At 34.6% G+C, this 22581-nt stretch overlaps 2 protein-coding genes and 1 long non-coding RNA gene across 4 annotated transcripts; 2 read left to right on the forward strand and 1 right to left on the reverse strand.

Annotated features, from left to right (window-relative positions):
- Window positions 1-383: 383 nt before the first annotated feature.
- LOC114151014 (transmembrane protein 69-like) lies at window positions 384-3904 on the forward strand. 2 transcript variants are annotated; one of them, XM_028027892.1, is made up of 3 exons: window positions 384-524; window positions 1867-1911; window positions 2692-3904. In XM_028027892.1, exons 2-3 carry the CDS (start codon window positions 1867-1869, stop codon window positions 3409-3411), a joined length of 765 nt encoding a protein of 254 aa, XP_027883693.1. In that variant the 5' UTR covers window positions 384-524; the 3' UTR covers window positions 3412-3904. The 2 variants fall into 2 exon arrangements, with proteins under 2 accessions (XP_027883693.1, XP_027883694.1); XM_028027893.1 differs by having other exon boundaries at window positions 418-632.
- slc25a24 (solute carrier family 25 member 24) lies at window positions 3905-20645 on the reverse strand. Its single transcript, XM_028027890.1, has 10 exons — window positions 20040-20645; window positions 15524-15650; window positions 15353-15440; window positions 12307-12418; window positions 9940-10098; window positions 8754-8906; window positions 8574-8681; window positions 6429-6596; window positions 6202-6352; window positions 3905-4604 (listed from the first exon to the last, which is right to left on the reverse strand). Exons 1-10 carry the CDS (start codon window positions 20217-20219, stop codon window positions 4423-4425), a joined length of 1428 nt encoding a protein of 475 aa, XP_027883691.1. The 5' UTR covers window positions 20220-20645; the 3' UTR covers window positions 3905-4422.
- LOC114151016 (uncharacterized) lies at window positions 8589-11015 on the forward strand. Its single transcript, XR_003596864.1, has 2 exons — window positions 8589-8697; window positions 10832-11015. It is a non-coding gene; the product is annotated as an uncharacterized LOC114151016 (long non-coding RNA).
- Window positions 20646-22581: the final 1936 nt, after the last annotated feature.

Genomic DNA, 22581 nt, shown 5'->3' on the forward strand with positions numbered 1-22581 from the left:
TACTAAAAGTTTTAAATAAATTGGGTTAATTGTTTTACTGAAAGTAACATGTTAGTGTGATAATTTGGACAGCATATAATTAAGTCTTTTGACTTTTTTGTTTAATTTAGATCGACGTTAGCTAAGATACTTCAAACGTGACACTTTTTATTTAACAAATGATGAAAACAGCTGGTAAAGAACCCACAAAGTTTAACTATTAGCATTTTAAAATTGTTTTTTAGTCATTATGAAGAAAAGTATATCACTGAAGTTGTTAAAAAAATTTACCGATATAAAGTAATATATAAAAAATAAAAATATGATAAATGATCCTATTAATTTATGTATTTTTTATTATGTGTATTTTGACAATACACGCTACATCGCTCTCATGTCCAAAGGTCCGTCTAGTCACGTAAGTGGAACTATTAAGCCGTGGAAGCTGATGCGCCCGGAAGAAATAAACAACGTACCAGGGTAAAATCCTGCTGAATGACCCCGAAGAAAAGCTTGAAATATGAACTTTTCAGACTGAAACGAAGGTAAATTTAGCAGCTAAGTTTATGGGACTATGATATATAAATAAACGAGGTTTAGTTATGCATCTGCAGCTGTTCACGGTGACGGGTTTGTGTTGTTTCTGAGTGCAGGTGGGTGTTGAATCCTGTTTGGAAAAATGCGATTTATTTAGAAATCTAAAACATATTGAATGCGATTTGTTTTTCTTTGTACCATTTGGCCCGAAGTTTCAGATGTAGTTATTTGTGTCGCCTTGTTTTTCTTGCTATTTTATGTGATCCTGGACAGCTTCGCCATTGACCGTTTCCAGTGATACATTTTTTAAATCCTCTCAAAATTTCTCTCTAAATGTTAAGGAAATAATTCAGCAGATTACATAAACACGGTTACGTATAAATGGGATTTTGTCCGAATTGATTCAGTTTAAGTAGGCATTTATTCATCATAATTACAGCTATCTTCCTAGAAAAGCTAATCGATTTAAAAGTGAAACACATTTACTAATTACGGACATTTCTCTATTGATTTTGATTTTGTTGGCTTATAGTGAATGAAAACCCAAAAGTCAGTTTCTCAGAAAATTAAACTATTGATTTAAAAAGTTACGTAAAACTAAAATTATCCCAATTAAAATGATAATGTGGCGGATGCAATGTATATATTTCACACCAGAATGTATGCTCTTATTGTGAAGGGGAGAAGACACCAACGGTTGCCCTTCTTTCTATTTTTGGTTTTGGTTGGAAGACATTGAGAATAAATCAAGACTCAAATTATTTTTTTCTCTTTTTCTGCTGACTTCCACATTGGTGACCCCGTGACGTGATTTGAACACGCAACCTTCAGATTTTCCCAGTAATATAACAGCAATGGTATAATACAACTCTCAAGGATCAATATATTTACATTTCTAATGAACATTTGACTGTGGAACTGGAAGACATTTCAAATATCAAAAATAAACTCTAAATAAAGCTGTTCTTCCAAAAGGTTGAGACCAATGAACCAGACCAAGTCTTTGGTCACTTAGTTTTTGGTATAAATAAATAAATTATTAGCGATCCTTTTAAGACCACATTGAATGAAATTTAATACTTGCAAACGTCGTCCAGGCAACTATACATTTGCACTTACCCATGGTAGCCTAGCTAGCCAGCTAGTTGACGTTAACCGTCGGAACGCAACAAATGTTTGAGAGCGACTTAAACTTTTGCCTGACAGAAAAGCACCGCGAGAAAAAAAAAACATAAATTAAAAAGTCAAGACAAAAATTGTGAAAGCAAAAAATAAAAAATATGTAGGGAAAAAAAAAAAGATGTCCGTTGACTTTCTAACAGTGATTCTCAGTCTTGTTTTTGCCCTCAGATGCTGTCTGTTGCTTTAAGAAGAAGCGTCACTGCAACACCAAGGGTAAGAAATCCATCCTGGTTTGGCTCGAATATTAATTTAAAACAGGAATGTTCAAAGTACGGCTCGGGGGCCAATGACCCACTGAGTGATTTTGTAATCCTATAAAAACAGATTTGTGAAAGACCCTTTTTAATATTGTAGATCTACAATGTTATACAGATTGCTTTTCTACAAATATGTAACCATGTTTGCTCCAAGAAAATTTAGCAAGCTTTGATTTTTTTTTGTACGGCAGACTGTTAGGGCCAACCTAAGAAGCAAAATTACAAGAATAAAGTCATAATATTAAAACAATAAAGGATATTATGAGAATAAACTAGAAATAATCATCCATAATAAACTTTAATTTTCATAATATTTTGGGATTAAAGGCAGTATTAGAATATTTATAGTATTATGAGAATAAAGTCAAAATTATAAGTACAAAATGTCATAATACTTATGACTTTTTTCTCGTAATATTACAGCTTTAGTCTTATTATTTCGACTTTATTCTAATAAGAATTTGACTTATAAAGTTTCTATTTTATTTTCGTAATACTGATTTGAATCTCAAAATGACTCACGACTTTATTCTTGTCATGAGTCATTTTGACTTTTATCTCAAGATGTTACTATTATTATTATGACTCTCATGATACTATGACTTTAATCTTGAAATATGACTTTTTTCTCTTAATTTATGTTTTTCTAAGTATATCCCTAAAACTGCTCCGTAGCCATAACTTGTTGATTTTGGCTGTCAGGGCTGACCACTCATAGAAACTGTATTTCCTGTAGGTTTCCCTCTGGACTCGTTGTCCTCCAACATGGCGGCCGTCGTCCCTGACCGGATCGCCATTCTCCTCCAGTTTCTTCCCGGATGATTTCGGACGACTACAACCTCATGGTTTCACTTCCGTCACCCAGAAAACTCCGCGTTTGAACGCTTTCATCACATCACAACATTTCCACTCGTCTGCTGCGAGGCTGAAGAAACGAGACCAACCGGAACCGCCTCCCCGGGAACTGGACCTGCTCCGGTATGACATGAAACACTTGTGGGAAGGTCCGAAGCCGGCGCTGTGTCTGGGCTTCGCCGGGCTCATCCCCTTCGTCTCCCCGCCTCTAATCATGGCCGCCACAGAGACGTTTTACCCGGAGCTGGCCTACGCCCAGCTGGCCTACGCCGCCGCCATAGTCTCTTTCCTGGGCGGCGCCCGATGGGGGTTCGCGCTTCCCGACAGCAGCCCGGCCAAACCCGACTGGATCAACCTGGCCAACAGTGTGGTTCCGCCGCTGTTGGCGTGGGCGGCCATGCTGTTGAGCGACAGCCTTGTTCCGGCGGCCATGACGGCCATCATTGGACTCGGTGTTTCGCTGCATTATGACCTCTCTCTGCTGCCGACGTATCCCAGCTGGTTCAAGGCGCTGCGCACCGTCCTGACCGTGACGGCGTTCTTTTCTCTGCTCGGAACGATTTTAATGAACGGATCATTTCCAGAGAAGTATTTTTTCTGAACCATATTTAATGTTTTATGTACAACAGCGTATTGGGGCAGAGAAGGAGAAAATTTCCACCAGAAAACTCAGAAAATACCTGCTGGAGAGAAAAAAGCATAGAAGTTTCCACTAGGTAGCACAAAAATGCCAAATTTTCATCCTGATTTCACGATATCGGGTTTAAATAAAGGAAAACAATGATATTCTTTGCTTAATGTTTTAAATATCTAAAATAAAAAAGGATCTTTCTATTAAATTAAACATTTTATTAAATTAAACAATCATGATCTAAATAATTAACTTGTTTCAGACATAAATGTAAATGAACAATAATTAGCTTATGTAGCAGCTTTGACCTAAATTCAGAGTATTGAGTTGGTGAACTATGAACTTTAATTTTTATTTTTTGCCTGGGTTGAATTCTGAGATTTTCAAAGCGTGAGATAAAACCTCAGCGACATACATCATTGTTTCTGTTGGTATTTTCAATAAAAAACTGTTCACAACTTAATTTATTTGTAATTGGATGTTTATTGTAAACATTATCTATAAACCAAAAGAAAACATAAGAAAAAAAAGACATAAGGCACATTTGTTTTACTTTTACTTAGAGGTGCAATAACATCCCACATGTCTTTTTGGAAAAACACTGCTGTGAATTTTTTCCAAAAGGGATAAAGTATTGCACTTTAATTTTTCAGAGACATCTTACGTAATTTTGGGGGTTTTACACAGCAGGCGATGGCTTGGACTTCTGATAAGGGTCGAAACTGACGCAGGTTGATTAAAGGTAAAAAACAATGGAGGGTTTTCTGTTTAAATCAATCTCCTCTGAGCGAGTTACGGTTATTTAACCCAAAGTGTGTCAGTGCACTTAAAGCTGTGGTTGCATTGTAAACAGCGAGCAGGATTTTAAAGTTCTGCTGTCACTTTAAGTCCTCCACAGGAGTTCAGCTGTGTGACCTCTGGGTAAACAACTTGATGAAGAATGGGGAGTAAAAATGGCTGCAATCTGGAGGGTTCTGCAGCTTACTTTTGGATTCCCAGGCCAGAGCGCATGTTCTCGTAAACGACGTAGCTGATGCTGACCGCCGGTATCACCTTCATGAAGTTGGGCAGGATGCCGCGGTAAAGTCCGAAGAAGCCCTCCTTCTCCAGGATCTTCTGCACCATGCGGCCCATCGGCAGCTGCTCAGAGCCCTCCAGAGACGCTGCGGAGACGGAGAGGCACACGGAGGGAGTCAACATGGTCGAAGTTAACAATTTAGCATTAGCTTCCACTAAATACCATGTTGGTATAGCACTTTAGTGTTACTGGAATTATTTATGATCGGTGCTTTAGTGTAAATAACCGTTTAGTTAGCAATGCCCACCACTATGACATAGTATCTGGTCTATGCTGATGAAAAGTGTAAAAAATTAAATTACAAGAATAAAGTCACATTGATGATAAAGTCAAATAAAATTGCTTTGCCTTCTCATAATATTACAACTTTTCTTAAAGTTTAATATCCATTTGGGATCAATAAATAAACTAAATGAAGCACTCAAAATTATGGTTTTAAGTTTGTTTGTTTTTTCCTGCTTTAAGTATTTAAATCAAAAATATACACAACACAAAATGAATTTGCAAATTCATAAATTTAGAAAAGGTAAATAACACCCCTGCTAAATTGTAAGTATGTGGGAAGATATTAAATGTTTTCTATTTAAACATCTAATAAAAGTGGTTTTATGTAAAATATTTACTTAGATTCTTCAATGCGAAGTAAAAAAAAGATTAATATTCCTTGTTATTATAAATTCATTCACTATTTCCAAGATGGAAGTGGTTTTAATCCACGTAATACATTTTGCAATTTCATGTTGAAATTATGTATGAATGAACAGGGAGGAAAAATATATTTTATTTCCGAATTTTAAGGTAATTACATTAAAAATAAACAAAAATCATGAATTCATTTAAAGTAGAAGAAGAGATCCTGAGTTAATTAGCAGCTCTGTGTTTGTTGCACAACATGGCGTGAAGATAAAACCCATTAAGAACCAGTTCTGTTCCATGACACTAAAAAAATCCTCAGCTGATCCTCAGCTTACGTCACTAATCCCCTAATCCTAATTTAAAACAGTTTTGAGTTCATGAGAATATTTTTGCTCTTCTAGAAACTTCCTTAAATCTGAATTATTTGAAAGACAATCAATTTAACATGGCTGCACATCCAGCCAACTAACATCTGTAAACTTGTAGCGCGTAATAATTTCATAAGAAAAACTCAGATTGGATTTTAAATAATGCACTTTTTTCAGGGTTTGTTTCACCAACTCAAATTTAAGACTTTCAAAGACTTTAAGATCATTATGAAAGGAATTTCATCCCAATATGAAATTCCATATTTCGTACAGAAATGTATGAATTTCATCCAGTCAACTGCTGATAAATTTGCAATTAACCATGACAGAGGCAAAAAAGCTAGCTAGTTTACAACAGAGTACCAGGGCCACACTAAGAAAATATATATATATTTTAACATTTTTTAATGACTTTATTCTTGTAATATTACAAGTTTATTCTTGTAGAACGAATTTATTCTTATATTTTTATTATTCTCGCACAACTTAATTCTCGTACGACTTCATTCTCATTATAAATTAACTTCACTTATAATAAAAATACACATTTTAGTGGATTTTTTAAAAATGGTCTTAATGTTTATTAACTTGTCTTCATCAAGTTAAAGGGAGCTAATATTCATATTTCTAGCCACATATTTATTGTATTTAAGTTATTTTTCACTGATTTTCCTTTACCTTGAGCTTGCATGCGAGTGCGGATCAGTGCCAGCGGGTAGCTGGCCAGCTGACCACAGGTGCTGGAAATGGTACCGCAGCCCAGCAGCACCAGAACCCCTGGGTTCGCTGTGTCTTTGGCGTATTTGGACAACCAGAAGTTCTTTAAGCTCTGTTGGGAAGAGGTTGAGAAAACATCAGTACTGATTTATTTACAGTTTGAATTTATCCAAGTTATCGGCACAGACCTCGTACACAGCCAGATCTATCCCAGCATACGGGATTATGCCCAGAATATTGGGAACGTATCCTTTGTAAAATGCCTTGACTCCTTCCCTCTGCAGGATTTTCTTGGCACAGTCAAACATCCCTGAGTACTGTCCCGTCTTTCTCAGCGTCAGACGAGTTTTCATCACCTGAAGAGACGAGACCCAGACGATCAATCAGCTAAGCAGCTCAGTTTTTTTCTTTTCTGGAAAATAAACTCAAAATTTGACACAAAACTTTTAAAACTTTTTAAAATATTCTAGAAAGAAAGTTTTTCGACTTGAAAGACTGTTAAAAAAAAATCTCATAAATGTTGACAATCTATTATGTTTTCTGGAAAATACTTGAGCATGGCTGACTTTAAAAAGTTGAAATTTGAAAGAAGCAAACCCATTTTGAGCTTAATCTAAAATTTTCTGGAAAAGACGTGGAAATGTATTTGAAAAGTGAAAAATGTGTACAAAAAAATTCAGAAAGTTTAAGATTAATCACAGAAATTTGAGGGGGAAAAAAAAGTATTTCTGAGTTTCAAAAGTCAAAAATCTACTAGAAAAAAAAATCTAAAATTGGAGGTTAATCTCAGAAATGTTTTTGAAAAGAACTTGGAAATTTCAGAGTTTGAAAAGTTGAAAATTTGCTAAAAGAAAACCACAAATTTTTAGATTAATCTAAGAAACCTTCTGGAAAAAAATGGAAATTTCTGATTTAAAAAAGTTTACATTTGTTTAAAAAAAATTCTGAAATTAATCTAAAAACGTGTCTGGAAGAAACAGAGAAATTTCCAAGTTCGAAAAGTCAAAAGATTTTCAACTTTTGAAAAGGAGTCAGAATTTTTTAGAACAATCTCAGAAATTTTCAAGAAAAACTTGGAAATTTCTGAATTTCAAGGTTAGAAATTGTTAATATTACCCACTGTTTGGATAATTATCCATTCACATATCAATACAATGAGTAAGGGAAGTACAAAAAAAACAAAAAGTCTGACTTGAAGTAGAAAAGAAACATGTCACGCTGAACTTGTTTTGCAACTTTCTGACTTCCACATATTGTAATCAACCCGATATAAAACTGCAAGAAACACAAAATTTGCATCTTCTTTGGACACTTTTCAAAGTTTATGGTGAAAAAAGTTAAAAATAATTCAATTGGAACAAGCAAATATGCTACAAGAACAATGTTTCTGATCAAATTTAAAATGTGTCATTAAATTTCTGGTTGAATGATCATCAGGTTGAATCATTCAACCACTGAGAACTTTTATAGTTTATAGCTCAAAGTATAAATCCTGGGATGAAAATCTTCTTGAGTTTTTTATTGGTATTGTGAATTACTGCAGCAAACCAGCATGACTTGCTATTGTTTATAGGAAGAAAGGTCAAAATTTGCACATTTTAATTTACTTGAAAACCTAATTTTGCAGTATTGGTTCAACCTGCACAAATTGAGATCACAAAGAATTGGAAATTCACTCCTACACTCCAAAAACATAAAATTTTACCAAGTATTTTTGGTCTAGTTTCTGGTGCAAATATCTAAGTGCACTTGAAATAAGAAAAAACTAACTTAATTATATTTAAGCAAAATATAGAAGCTTGTTTTAAACCAGGGGTCTCAAACTCCAGTCCTGCAGGGCCGCTGTCCTGCAACCTTTAGATGTGCCTCTGCTGCACCACACCTGAATAATTAGGTCATTAAGCTCTGGAGAACTGATCTACACCAGGAGGAGGTCATTAAGCCATTTCATTCCAGAGTTTTGTACCTGTGGCACATCTAAAAACTGCAGGACAGCGGCCCTGGAGGCCTGGAGTTTGAGACCCCCTGTTTTAAGAAAACAATTTCTTAATATTGATTTTTTTTTTTTAAGTATTAGCTCCACAGGGAGATTATTTCACTTATAATAAAGACATTTTCTAATGTTATAAGTAAATAAATCGATCTGTGAAACTACCACTTTTTAAATATTAAGTAATTATTGACTCCTACATCTTGATGAAAAGTTACTTGTCAGTTAGTTCTGCCTTATTTCTAGTGTAGTAAAATATTTACACTTGGTAAGACCTTGTGTTTTTGCAGTGTAAATCCATGTTTTTCCTACATGGGGTAAGAAAAGCTCCGTCTTGTCTCACCTCCATGGGGTAGATGGCAGTTTGCGCCGTGGCTCCAGCCAACGATCCCGCCATGAACCTCTCATGGGTCTGGACCTTCCCCGGTTCACTGGCCAGCAGCTTCTTATACTGAGGAGACACTTCAGTAAGTATCTGAAATACGCAAAAGAAAAGAATTCAACAAATTATAAAAATACATGCCTGTTCGTATGCCATGAATTTAATGGCCGTCTCCGGGGCGATCTTCAGGACGTTGATGCCGTTTCCTCTCCACAAAGACGTCACCCCTCCTTCTTTTAACATCTGCTTAAAGCCTCCCACCAGGCTGATTTTGTTGCTCTTAGAGGCGTGAACCTGCAGATTAAAGAAAACAAGAATTAAAACTGATTCCTAAAAGCAGATTCAGCAAGAAGGGATGCAAGTTATCGATTACTAGGTTAATCTAAAGTTGATTGGACCAATCTTTTTAATATTTTGTGTCAGTTGTATTAAACACTGACTGAATAAACAGAAAATTGTAATTGTCAGATTAACAAATTAGACAAATTTATGATACATTAAAACAGGAATTTCTTAGACTGCTAAATAGATAAATAAAAGACGAAAAGAATAAAATATGTGGAAAAAACAGCATATTGGGACATCGTAGAAAGAAAAAAAGATTCCTCTTAAAATCTAGGGGTTTTTCCGTAAATGTTTTTTCATCTACAATAGCTCTAATGCGCCGCTGTATTCATACAGAACTACAGTCTGTTTGCTCTTGAAGAAATTTTAAAACTTCGCTTCAGAAAGTGACTTAAGTCACAACATTCCTCAAAATCAACCTCGTTATGTGGCATTAGTTGTTTTTTTGTTTTGTTTTTTCAATCATGTTAAAACTTTTCTGCGTCGTCCTGCTCTTTGCTGTCATCGCAGCCTTACCTTCGTAGCCCAGCAGTCATTGTTAAATGAGAAGTTGACGCTGTTCCGTCATGAAGCTCGGCTGAATCAGCGCTATCAGGGTGGAAATTACAGTAAGGAGTTTGGCGAGAGCTTATAATTCCAAATAAAACCGAATAAAGTGCATTTTGCATCGCACACCGGACTCTGAACCATTTCTCTTTTCCGTTCTGGAAGAATCCTGCCGCCATTTTTAATTTCTGTACGCACGGCTCCGTTTAAGAATGACGAGCAGCGCCCTCTGCTGGATGGCGGCTAAATCACAACACTAAAAGATAGCAAACCGAAGCTACTAATCGATTAGATTAATTGTTTCCATCCGTATAAAACTAATTTTATATTCAGATCAGAGCTGATCCCTGGAATTATTTGACACAATAATAAGCAATAATTTATGTTGAAAGGCCCAATAAAGTACAAGATTAACATAAAATTGCTTGTGACGCACCTGCATGAAGACCTTCATTCTGTCCAGCGGGGCGGTTCCTGTGCGGGACACGGCTCCTGCAACGGCCCCCGACATCAGCTGCTTCCACCACAAACCCGTTGTCTTCTCCTCCTCCGTGAACTCATCCGGGATGGTCAGGCTGTCGCCAATATCCAGAACCTGGAGGAAACACATTCACTCTCATTAAATCTGATTTAAATCCCACAGCTGTTTGTTTCCATCACGAGTAAGTCAAAGTTTTAGGGATGGGCAAATAAAGAGATTTTAATCAATCAAACATTGAATTTTTGGTTTTCAAACATTTAATTCTGGATTTCTTTTTCTCCCCCAATGCACTCCTTGGGTTTCCAAAGTCGCCATCTTGTTTGACAGCTTGTATTTATTTTGACTCTGAATTCAAGAAATAAAAGGGACAGGCTAAGATTTATTTTTAAATGTTTTGGGGTTTTTTTTTACCAAATAAAGTCATAATGTTACTAGAGCATGGGCATATGACAATAAAATCTAAATAATATAGAGAATAAAGTTTTAATGTTACCTGAATAAAGTTGTAATATTAGGAGAATGAAGTAGTAATTATGTTGGCCTATTATGATGAGTTATTTTCCACCAAGACACTCAAATTTTATAGAAAAAAAAAACAAGTACATTCTAATATCCCAGAGATTTTCTTTAAAAACAATCTAAGTTTGAATAGTAGAAATTTGCTTTAAGAAAAAGCAACTTTTGAGATTAAGCTAAAAAAAAATTCAAGAAAAAAAGTTTCAAAAGTCAAAAGCGTTTGACTTTCCAAAAGCGGTAACTTGATGCTGAAATTTTATTTTTATTTTTTGGAAATAGATTATTTTTCCACTGAAAACGGCTGAATTTATAGTTTCTATATTTTTAACAGATTGTGAAAACCTACCACATCCACCTCAAAGACGCCTCCTCCATCTTCAAATTTGAGGAAAACCCAGTTAGCATGTTGCTGCAGCAGAGCCATGGCCGTCCAAAGCCTTCAACGGATCTGCAGAGCCACAAAGTTCCTGTTTCCCTTCACACGATTCTAATAAAGAGCCAGAATCTTTGCTGAAGTCCCGGCTCCTCATTCCTACTCTTCTCCAGACGCTCTTCCTTTCTACTCATGCCTTCCAAATCCCTCTGAAGGGCTAATCTGCACGCAGGTCAGATTGAAATTAGCTAATCTCGGCTGCGTTTAGAAAGCAGGAGGTAATTTATCCACACTGAACGGAGAAGGTGAGCATCAGAGATTAGACTCGGGCTGAGGCAGCTCTGTTTCTGGGTTCCTAAAAGTTCCTAAAATCTAATATTTTATAAGAAATTCAACATATTTCAGTTTATGAGCAAAATAAATTAATGAGTGGAATATGTAAGGTACCAAAATAAAGATATATAATCATAAAGGATTGACATAGAAAAACAACCGAACATCATAGCATATTTCCTTTAAAGGGGAAATATCTGTAAAAATCTACTTTTTTAGCTTTAGATCATGTTCTAATGTTATTCCCTCATCAAAAACATATTTAGAGTTTTGCTTTGGTTCTTTCATCCATGTTTGAGAAATCTTTTAATCTCCATACCAACCATTCAGTTGTGCTAAACACCTTGTTGGACCTAGCTCCGCCTTCAAGGCGCAGCTCCTCCTTTCGAAACTTCTGAGCTTCTGCATTACAGAGCAGCCTTTCCCCACTCAGTTCCCTCAGACTAGCCAGCAGCAATTAGCAACCACCTTGTTGAGCTTATTATAGGAGCTACTTCTCACTGAAATGCTGGTAAAAATGTTGATAAAGGGTTAATAGAGGAGCCATGTTGGGATGACTTCCTGGAGGTGGAGTCTTAGAAAGAGCAGGAGTTTTTAAAGAGACAGATGCCCAATTTCAAGCGTTAAATTACAAAGTCAAATTCCCTTTAAATCATATTTGATATATATAGCATTTTTATAACCACTGAAGTTAGCATAGTTACTTCATTATGTTATAAAATGACAGTGTGTCAGGAAAATCACATAATACTGCACCTTTAATTAAAGGTGTTTTGACTACTGATAATCTGGCAGATTTAGTTCGACTGGAGATCAAAGTTGTAACAATTGTTACATTTTCAGAAGCTCCAGTTTTTCTCTCACTTTCTCACTGCACTAAGTCGAATGGACCAAACAATTTGAAAAAACAGTTCCCCTCCTCGCCCTGTGGGGGCGCTGTACCAGAACCACTAAAGGAAACAACATGAAAATCTGTAAAGAAGACACTGAGTCCAACTTCCTTCTTCATGAAATGCAAGCAAAAATTAAGTAATATCAGATTTTAGTGATTGGAGGATTTCTCTTTAATCGTTGGTGAAAAACAAGATGGCTGCTCTTACCGTGCTGTGCTTCCAGTAGCGAATGATCTCCTGCAGGCTGGTTGCCGGGTTTAACAGGAAGTGCTCCCTCCATTCATTCCAGTCCAACGACATGGTACCATCAGAATCAATACTGGAGAATAGAGAAAAACATTTTCATTTAAAATATCCATTTTAAATTAAACAATTAATCAGACTAATCATGATTAATCAATAATTTCAATAATCATCAACAAATATAGTGATCGATTAATTGTTAACTTGAGAACACAGACTCAAAAAACACCCCTTGCTGAAAGAGCAACATATTTACAGCAGTAATTAAGTCAAAATTGTACAATATATAAATGTATATATATAGCATTTAAGATTAAAAAATGTCTGTAAATATGTTAACCTGAGAACTCTTCTAATGGCAGTTTTAGATTCTCCGAAAGTCAAATTATGTAAATAAATAAATTTCCTATCAAGCACATGTTCAATTGATAATTGATTAATATAAAAAAGATCAACAGATCAGCTCTACACTGTATTGATATTAAGTCAAACAGAAAGTGCTGAGCTTTTCATATGTTGACGTTTTTGCTACTAATGATTAATCATACACTAGAGGAATGCTTTGTTGTTGCATTTTAGGAAATAAAATGTTTTTTTCTATTTAAAAATGTAAATGCATTTGTTTATTTGCATCTTTTAATGTATATCTAATATTGTATTTTTTTAAAAAGGCTTAAGTAGTTAAAGGAAAATTTGGAGAATTTGCCATGTTTTATTTGATTAATTGATTAATCGTCAGAATAATTGATAGAGTAAATGTTAGGTGCAGCCCTAAACGACCTTTATGTTGTTATATTTGTTTTGATTGTTGCTTAAATTCCTTTGTGTCTGTTCAGTAAATTGGCACGCGCCCTTTGCTGTGGTTTTCAAACCACATCTGTCTGACTCACACCAACACACATCCTGTTCTACTTTTTTTTGGTTTCTCTCATTCATCGCACGTCACCACCTCTTTATGCGTCACTTTATGTTTCTTTGTGTAAATCTATTGAATTTCACCAGTTTGTCATGTTAAAACACACTGGTGAATACTTCAAATGTATTTTGAGGATCTTGTAAGATAAACGAATATAAAATACCATGACCTAAACCTGGAAGGCGAGCAGCATTGTGGCACTCTCAAGACCTGGCAATAACAGGAAAAACTAAAAAATCTTCCTAAAGGTCCATGTTAACTAGGGCTGCAACTAATGCTTATCTCAGTAATTGATTAATCTAATAATTATTCTGACGATTAATCGATTTGTTGGATTTTGCAGATTTTCATTTTAACCTTTTAAATGCAATTTTATTAAAACATTAAAATATGCAAACAAAGAACTATTTAAATTCCTTTTTAAAATAAGAAAATACAGATTTTATAGCCTAAAATGCGACGATAACAGCATTCCTTGTATGCTTGATTATTTGGAGACGATGATGCATCTGCAGCTAAAATATACTTCTTTTTTCTTTCTTTTTTCCCCATTTTTTTCTCCGAAGAGTTTTTGCGGCGCTAGTGGCTCGTATTTTTTGCGACAGTAGGGAGACAGGAAGGAGGGCGAGGATATCGGGGAAGACATGCGGCAAAGGTCGCCGGGACCGGGAGTCATCCGCGTCGAGGACTAAGGCCTCCAAACGTGGGGCCTGCTAACCCCCTGCACCACCACAGCACACCCCAAAATATACTTCTTACATGAAAAGCGCCGCCTTTTCTGCTCGACTTAACAGCAAGAGCAGATCTGTTGGTTATTTTTTGGATTAACAAATCTATAATGGGAAAAGGTGATAAATAGGAGACATTTTTTCATACAATTTGAACCTGGTGAAGCTAAAAATGTCACTTGAGGAGTTCTAGGAAGAATATCTGTACAGACAAAGGTGTTTTTTTATTTTAAAAGCAACAGTTTTGGCCTAATTACTGCTCAGAGTGTGTTGTTCTTTCAGTAAATGACTGTTTTTATAATCTTTATACTCCAGTTAATGATTAATTGATTGCTAAATTAATGATTATTTCAATAGCTGATTAATCATGATTAATGTGATTAATTGTTTCAGTCCCAATGCTAACACAAGCCCAAAAGAGGAATCAGCAGACATGTGCAAGAAGGTGCTTTTTTTGCCTACATGCAAACGATGAACAGAAAGCTAACACTGCAAATCATTCTGAACACACAGATGCAAATTAAATCATGATAGTGGCAACATTATACCACAGAAAACCTTTTTCTGAGATAAACAAATAGATGCAGAAAACTAGAAAGTTGGAGTGAGGATGAGAAAAGCAAAAAAAGAGAAAAGGAATCCAAAATTGTTTTTCAATTAAATCTAATTTGTTTTCAATTATTGTTAAATAATAAATATATATAATAGATTTTAATTACATTGAAATAATCCAAACAAGTTGTCTGGGATAAAAAAAAAAATCTCTAAAGAAAATTTTCACCAATCACCAGGTTTTCTGGTATTTAGTAAATAGAAATAATTTTGATCATTCTAACTGACCAAAAACAAGAAAAATTTAGTCTGATTTAACTTCAGACAGTGAGAAAAAATGTGTCTGATTAAGTTAATGAACATATCTGGCTATAAAATTAAAACCTAATCAAACGATGGATTACACTTTATTACAAAAATGTGCAGTTTGAATATCAAGCACTTTATATAGAAATCAAACCTTGAAAACTTACATTTTCAAGTCAAATTCAATTTAAGTTTCCCTCTAAACTTAAATGAATCACATTTGAGTATCAGAGTAGCACAAATGTTGCAGGAAATTCATTTAGACCTGATTTAGTGACGAGTTTGTGTCCAGCTGTGAGTATTTTTTATGTCAGTTTTCTTCTCAGTAGCTCTTTATCATGTGACACTGCGTTCCCCCACCGCTCCCTGGTTATCAGCCCCTCACACTGGTCTCCACCTTTCACTTTATGCTACACTTTCATTTTAAGCTTTCTATTTCTAGAAATCCACATAAGACTGTATCAGATCCAGTTCATCAACCACAGCAATAAGAGACAAACAGAAAAACCTCTGAAGGATCTTCTTTGCGTCTTCCTTGGTGATCTCCAGACCCAGATCGGCGAACGACTGCTGGATCTCCATGTAATCTACTTGACCTGTTGGAATAAATGAGCACAGCTCAAGCAGATAAACTCAAAAAACATTTTTTAGTTTAAAGCTGAATGGCATTTCTCCATACCGTCTCTGTTTTTGTCCAAGCTCTTGAAAGTCAGGCGCAGCTTCTTCTCATGCTCCTTCAGGTACTTGGCGAACTCGTTGAAGTCCAGCTCATCGTCTTTGTTTTTGTCAGCAGAGGAAATTATTTTCTAAAGATAAAAACACACAGAATATCAGATGTTCAGATTCTTCACAGGTTTTTCCCGGGTGTTTTTGCGGTGTTTTCTGACCTCTTCAGTGGGTGAAGGAAGAGCTTTGAGCTCTGAAGAGAAAGATGTTGACTCCACCATCACTAACACAAGCAGCAGTTACCATAATCTGCCACTTGGGGGCAGAATACTGCAAAGATAAACTTCCTCCTCTGAGCTCAGTTCCTGTCTGAGCTTTGTACTTTTTAGAACTGCAATTAACAGCTATTTTTGTTACTGATTAATCGATTATTCTGACAATTAATCGATTAATCATATTTTAAAAATGAGCACATCCTGCAGATTTGTCATTTAAGACTTTAGATGCAAATAAATGAATTCAGTTCCTTTTTTTGAATAAGAAAATAAACATTTCAAATAAAGTGCAAGAAACTGTTCCTGTAGTGAACACAGCAGATGCAAAAACTAAAAAAATACTCCCAACACCATCATAAAAAAAAGCTCAGCCCTTCCTGCTTGGCTTATCCACACAGTGTTGGGTTGATCTGTTCACTTTTCTAATGAACAGATTAACAACTGGATAGCAAAAGGTACTAAATAAGACATTTTTAACAGAATTTGCACTCTGTGAAGCTAAAACTGCAATCTTTGGAGTTTGGGGTAGAATATTTACAGACAACAGTTGTTTTTTTATCTTAAAAGCAAAATGTACATATTTTTTATACAGTTTTGGCTAAATAATTCTCCAAGTATATTGTTATTTCAGCAAGTGGCCTTTTGATACTCCAGTTAACAAACAAACAATTGCTACTGTAATTGACAATTATTTCAATAATTGATTAATCATGATTAATCGTTTTAGCCCTAATAGGTTAAGATCAGAAATATGCAAACGTCATGTGGCTTTACTTAAGTTAAACATATTCCACCTATTACTTTCTAAATTATGAATAAAAATTGAATTTGCTCCTGTTAGAATCAAATAATATAATAAATTAAACCAAAAGTCTTGGGAGAATATGAAGCAACCAGTGTAGAGATTTATTACAGCTTATCATGTCACAGAAAGCATTTTTTAAAAATTATTATTTTACAGCCCTGAGTCACACACAGCAGTGGCCTCTCCCCAAGTACACTTCTGGCCGAGTAAAGACGGATCATTTCTCTAACAGCAACAGTGAGATTTTAACTGCAGATTTAACTTTTTTCATATTCCCTGAATTCCTGAACACTTTTTCTGTTTGTTCCTGTGCTTTTTACTCCGCCTGGACCTGCAGGTTTTTCTCTAGATAGTTGTGATTCTTAAGATAAACATGCTTTCTGTGTGTTTTTTAAGCAGCAATGTGATGCAGAGCAGACATGTTTATTGCAGATAAGGTCAAAGTGAAGCTTTGGTTTGTTTTGTCTTCCCCCGTTTCTTATTTCTATGTTGCAGTTTGTTGTTTTAGACGGAGGTTCTGCTCAGTTTATGGCTCTAGGAAATGCAAACACCTCCAGGTTATCAACATTAACTGCTTTATTCAGGTCAATTCAAAATGTTATTGCTGGATTTTAACAGCGTGGAATAAAAATAAACCTTGATGAATTATTTTATCACCTTAAAAAAGGTTTTGTCTGACTGCTTGACAATTTACACTCAAAGTTTTTCTGGCTTTGTGACATTACAGCCGATCAATAATTATAGCATTTTTTTCATTATTTTGACATCATGCTTAGATTTTACTTTTATGCTTTTAAAGTTTTTTGCACATTAAATCAAATTTATTATTTTCTTATTTTTCCTACAAAAGAATTAAATTACTTTTTGAGTGAATAGCAGCATAACAGAATCACACCATCAAATTAAATGCTTTTGTTTGAATTAGGGCTGCACTTAGTGATTATTTCGGTTATCAATTACTAATTATATTAATAATCAATTAGTCACAAATAATCCCGATTAATCGTTTCGTCCATAGTTTGTATCAAACTCAACATTGTTCTGATGTTTGTGTAAAGTTATGGAAGATTTCTTAATTCTTATTTCTTCCATCTTCCATCAAGTAAATTAGGACAAACAAATGAAATAGAAGGAAGAAATAACAGATTAATGAATTAATCAGCAGAATAATCAATTACTAAAATAATTGTAAGTTGCAGCCCTGTGTTTGTTTTTCTTAGCTTAGTAGATAAATTTTAGTCCAAATAATTAAACATGATATTTTTGATTATACTGTTAAAAAGTTTCTCGTTGATTTCCAGTTTCCTAGAATTTTCACTTTAGTGTGGATAAAAGAAAAATCCTGATAAATACACAGATATCTTCCTTATTCTTTTATTCACAATAAAAATGGTCAAATAAAATAAAATAAATAATCTTTTAGACACATTTTTGTTTAAATAAAAGACTTATTGCATCTCTATAGGAGACTGGTTATTATTTAGCTTAATCTCACTATAAGGTACAAAACACCAAAAAGAGATTCTGACCCGACATGCTGGAGCGGTTTGAGGGAAGCTGCCTTGCTCCAGGGCACATTTCCACTGCAAAACTTTCACAGCTGCAACAAAATGGAGGCTGCATGAAACCATACAGGCTGACAAAGTCAGAAGATTACAAGCAGCTTGACATCCTGACTGAAATAAAACCTTTAAAAGAAAATGTTTTGAATTCTTGGATAATGTTTTGAGGTTTCTGAAAATGATTTCACGTTATTTAAAGCCAGAGTTGGGTAGTAACCAGCTACATTTACTTGAAAAACGTTTTTTTGAAAAAATTAGCTTTTAGTAGTATTTTTACTGCGTTGTACCTTTTACTTTTACTTAATATTATAAAGTATCTCTACTCTTAGTTGAGTAAAATTTCAGGTTTTTCTTCCAACTGAATGAAAAACAAATATGTTTTAACCAAAAATTCACCAGACTCAAACACACACCTGCAGTTTTGGTTGAAGTTTCATAAGTTTTTTATTGAAAGAAACTGATTTGGAAAATTTTTCTTTTGCCTGATTTTGTTATTTTTAGTTACTTATATGAATTATTGTCATCTTGGTCCTTAAATATCAAAATTTCCTTTATATGTCATTTTAAAATATTAAATGATTGATAATTTATCAGTTACTTCAGTAGACTTACATATTTTTTTATTCCTACTTAACTTCTTACTACTTTTTACATGAGAAAAATGTGTTTAAGTATTGCTTCTTTTACTTGAGAACATTTTTTGTGCACTCTAAAGCACATTTTATATTGTTTTGAAAGTGAGATCATAGTTTAGAGAAGTTAAATATTTATTCCCCTATATCAGATTTATTTTATTTTTTTACACAAAATTTTGCAGGAAATGTTTCTAATTAAAACTTTTGTGCATATAGGTAATACTCATGTAGCAGTAGAAGAGTTTTGAGATGAGATTAAATCCCATCTCCAAATGTTACACCAACTGCTACCTTCAAGCAATGGCAGCTTTATTCAAGAAGCTGGTCCATCATCAGTTTTCTCCTATTCTTATGCAAGTAAAAATGTAAATATAGCTTCATATGGCTGCGTGTGTTACCTAAACTGTTAGCATCTCTGCAGAGTTTCCATCACTAATGTGCGTCAATATTCCACTGACGTTGGAAAAACACAAGTTTACGTTTTGATTAAATAGGAAAAGTCATTAAAAATTTGTTAACAGTCATTAAAAAATGCTGCCCCATCATCCTCCACATACTTCCTGTTCCTGTCTTCTTCGTGGCTTGCGCCAGTGGCAACGTCCGATTATTGATCATGTGATTTGTTTTGAAGAATGTTTTGTTTCTTCAATGGCCTATTAGGACCATTGTAAATAGAAAGAAGGTGTACATTTTAACAAATAAACATCTGAGAAATTTTCTAGAAAAAAAACAAGAAAATTGAGTTTGAAAAGTCAAAAATTTGATAGAAAAAACTGAAAATTTGAGATTAAGCTCAGAAAGTATTGAGAAAAAATGTGGAAATTTCAGTTTGAAAAGCAGAAAAAAAGCAAATTCCTAGAAGAGGTAGACATTTTCGAGTTTAGAAAGTCAACAGTTTGCTATAAAAAACTTGGAAATTTCTATATTTCAAAAGATTTCCAAAAGTTGAACATTTTCATAAATTTATAAGTTTAATATTTCTCAAAAAATTCTCCGATTAATCTAAACTTTTCTGAGTTTTTTGGCCAAAATTTGCTTTTATTTTTCTGTTTACCATGACCCTAATACACCTTCATAGTTTATCAAAACTTTTTGTTAAGACAAAAAGTTTCTTCCTTTCATCTTAGAACTTTACTTACACATTGTTGGGAATTAGACAAAAACATCTTGTTGTCACAGTACAATATTTCGCACTAAAACCATTGAAAACGTTCGTTTAACATATTTTTGCACATTTTGTTTCTTGCCTTACCTGGACTGCCCCCTTCCCGTTTTGGATGCCCATTGCAGCCAGGCCTGCCTTGAGCTCGGAAACATCCACTTTCCCATCCTTGTTGGTGTCCAGCTTGGCGAACAACTCCTCGTATGTCTTGGGCGGATTTCCGGCGCACCGACAGTCCGTAAAAAACAGCTTCCTCAATGCGGGATACATGGCTTAAACTTGAAATGTTTTTTAAAACGAGGCCTGCGGAGCTGCACACACACAATCCGAGCAGCTACGGCGATGGGGAAACTCACACAGATCGGCTCCTGTGGTTGGGCACTTCTGGTTTCAGGCAGAAGGATTGCTCCGTCTGATTTCCACAAGATTATCCGCGTTGCAACCTGGAGAGGAATCACCTAATGGGTCGCTGGAGTGGGAAAGAAAATAGATTAAAATGTTTGAATAAAAAAGCTTGGAGCGGATGAGGTAGGCTGGCAGAAGGGTGGGGAAAGGACTCGGCTCAGTTGGCCAGGAAAGACCTCCTTCTTTTACTGCGCAAACATATTACAGACACACCCATCTAACGACCAGAAAATCCCGTTGATACATACTTTACAGGTGATCGTAAAACTGTTCCCAAAACTCCTCCCACTCATGCGCTGATGTTAAACGTTGTGGTTGCTTTTACAAACCCGCAGAACCTGCAAACATTGCCATAAACTGTGTCCAATATCACCGAAACAGATCAGCATTCAATACCCAAAAGAATCCGGCAGGTGTCGCCAGAGCTCACTCTGCAGCTAATTTAGAAAAATAAAACTTTTGACTCGCTTTGACAAAAATTTCCGCATCCATGTTTTATTTATTTTACGAAAAGAAAAATATTTCAAAACGTTGCAGTGCTTAGTTTTAACCACGAGGTGGCGACAACGTACCAGACGGCAGCAGCCGGTTTCGCTTTGTTTTAATCTGTACAATCGGTGCTGCTGTTCTCCGTCTGACCGGCAGGGGGAGATCGAAAAAAGAGGCGGGCTTTATTTTGAAGCTCCATGGGATTAAAGTTGTCACCGCTGCATTTCTCTTTAAACTATTGGTATTTCAAAGTAAAAGAGGCAATGTTTTGTTTTTTGTTTTTTAATATTAAGAAAACATAAAAATGCGGACAAGTAGAAATAAAAACGTAACTGAAACTTTTTAAAATTAAGTATAAATCTCAAGCAGAATTTACAGGCATTGCAACTGAAAAGATTGTATGCATATTGATGCAAACTTTAAAAAATATGTTTTTGGTTTGTACTACAATAATGATCATAATGATTGACTAATAAAGAACCCTTTATTATTCAAAAAAATTAGAAAAAGTGTATTAAAACTTGCAAGCGGAATATCCTGTTGATTTGTACTTCAGTTTTCATTACAATCAATGGGTAGATTTAGTAAATAACTTCATGTGTGGGGAAAAACACATGAGACAAGTTGTGATAAATTTCATATTCAGTTTATAAATACAAAGAGCTGTTAGAAGCAAGTTTTACTAAATAGAAAAACTCGTGCGTTATTGTGTCATCATCAAACTATTACTTAAAAATGGTCTCAAAACAATATTATTATTTATTGGAATAATTACTGGGAGAATATATCAATCAGCAAAATTTGTTCCATGACAGGCTTGGTGTAAACTCATGTAACCAGGTTATGTAGTTGTTTTGTGTTTTATTTATTTGGCTTTTCTAGTTGGGTTGTACCCCTTAAGGGTGTAAAGTTGTAAAATTTAAATAGGTTAAACCAAATCGTAAGGAAGTAATTGCGGTAACTGGTAAAAGAAAGTCATAGAATGCATTGTAATGTATTTTAGATGCAAAAATTAAAGATATGACAACAAAGTTGCATTATAGGGCAGCAAAAATGCATTCAACATCTTTAATGATCAACTGAAAATTTGATTTGAACTTAAAGATTGAGTGACAAAGTAAAATATGACACTATTTTATATCTACTATATTGTAGATATAAAATAGCAAATTTCTGCCAAAAAGCTCAGAAATTTTGGGGAGAAGAAACATGGAAATGTCTGAATTTGAAAACATGAAAAAAAATCTGAAAATGAAGAAGAAAAACCTGTGAAATTTCTAAGATTCACAAGTCAAAGTTTCAAAAGTCTAAAAATTTAAACTTCTGAAATGTTGAAATTTCAAAGTTTTTTCTAGAAAATTTCTGAGTTTTTCTAGCAAATTTGCAATTTTTGAAACTCAGAAATTTCCTGTTTTTCTGATTTTTTTTTTTTTTTTTTTTTAGATTAATCTAAAAATTTCTGATTTTTTTCTAGTAAATGTTTGACTTCTCTGTCAGAAATGAAATTGTTTTTTCTAGAAAATTTCTGACACCTTGGTAGAAATGTACTTCTCCTTTTCATCCATATATAATGGCCCCAATACGCCATTGTAAGTCAAATTAAATATTTTACTTGCTTTTTACAAAGCATAACTCACGATTTAAACAAAAACAAACATTTTTGTTTCGTTAGTATAAAAAGGGTGGAACGTCCGCCTTATGCTTTTATTTTGAAAGCCTAAACAGGAAGTACATCCAT

The sequence above is a fragment of the Xiphophorus couchianus genome, chromosome 9 (assembly GCF_001444195.1).
Source record: "Xiphophorus couchianus chromosome 9, X_couchianus-1.0, whole genome shotgun sequence".
Taxonomy (NCBI): Eukaryota; Metazoa; Chordata; class Actinopteri; order Cyprinodontiformes; family Poeciliidae; genus Xiphophorus; species Xiphophorus couchianus.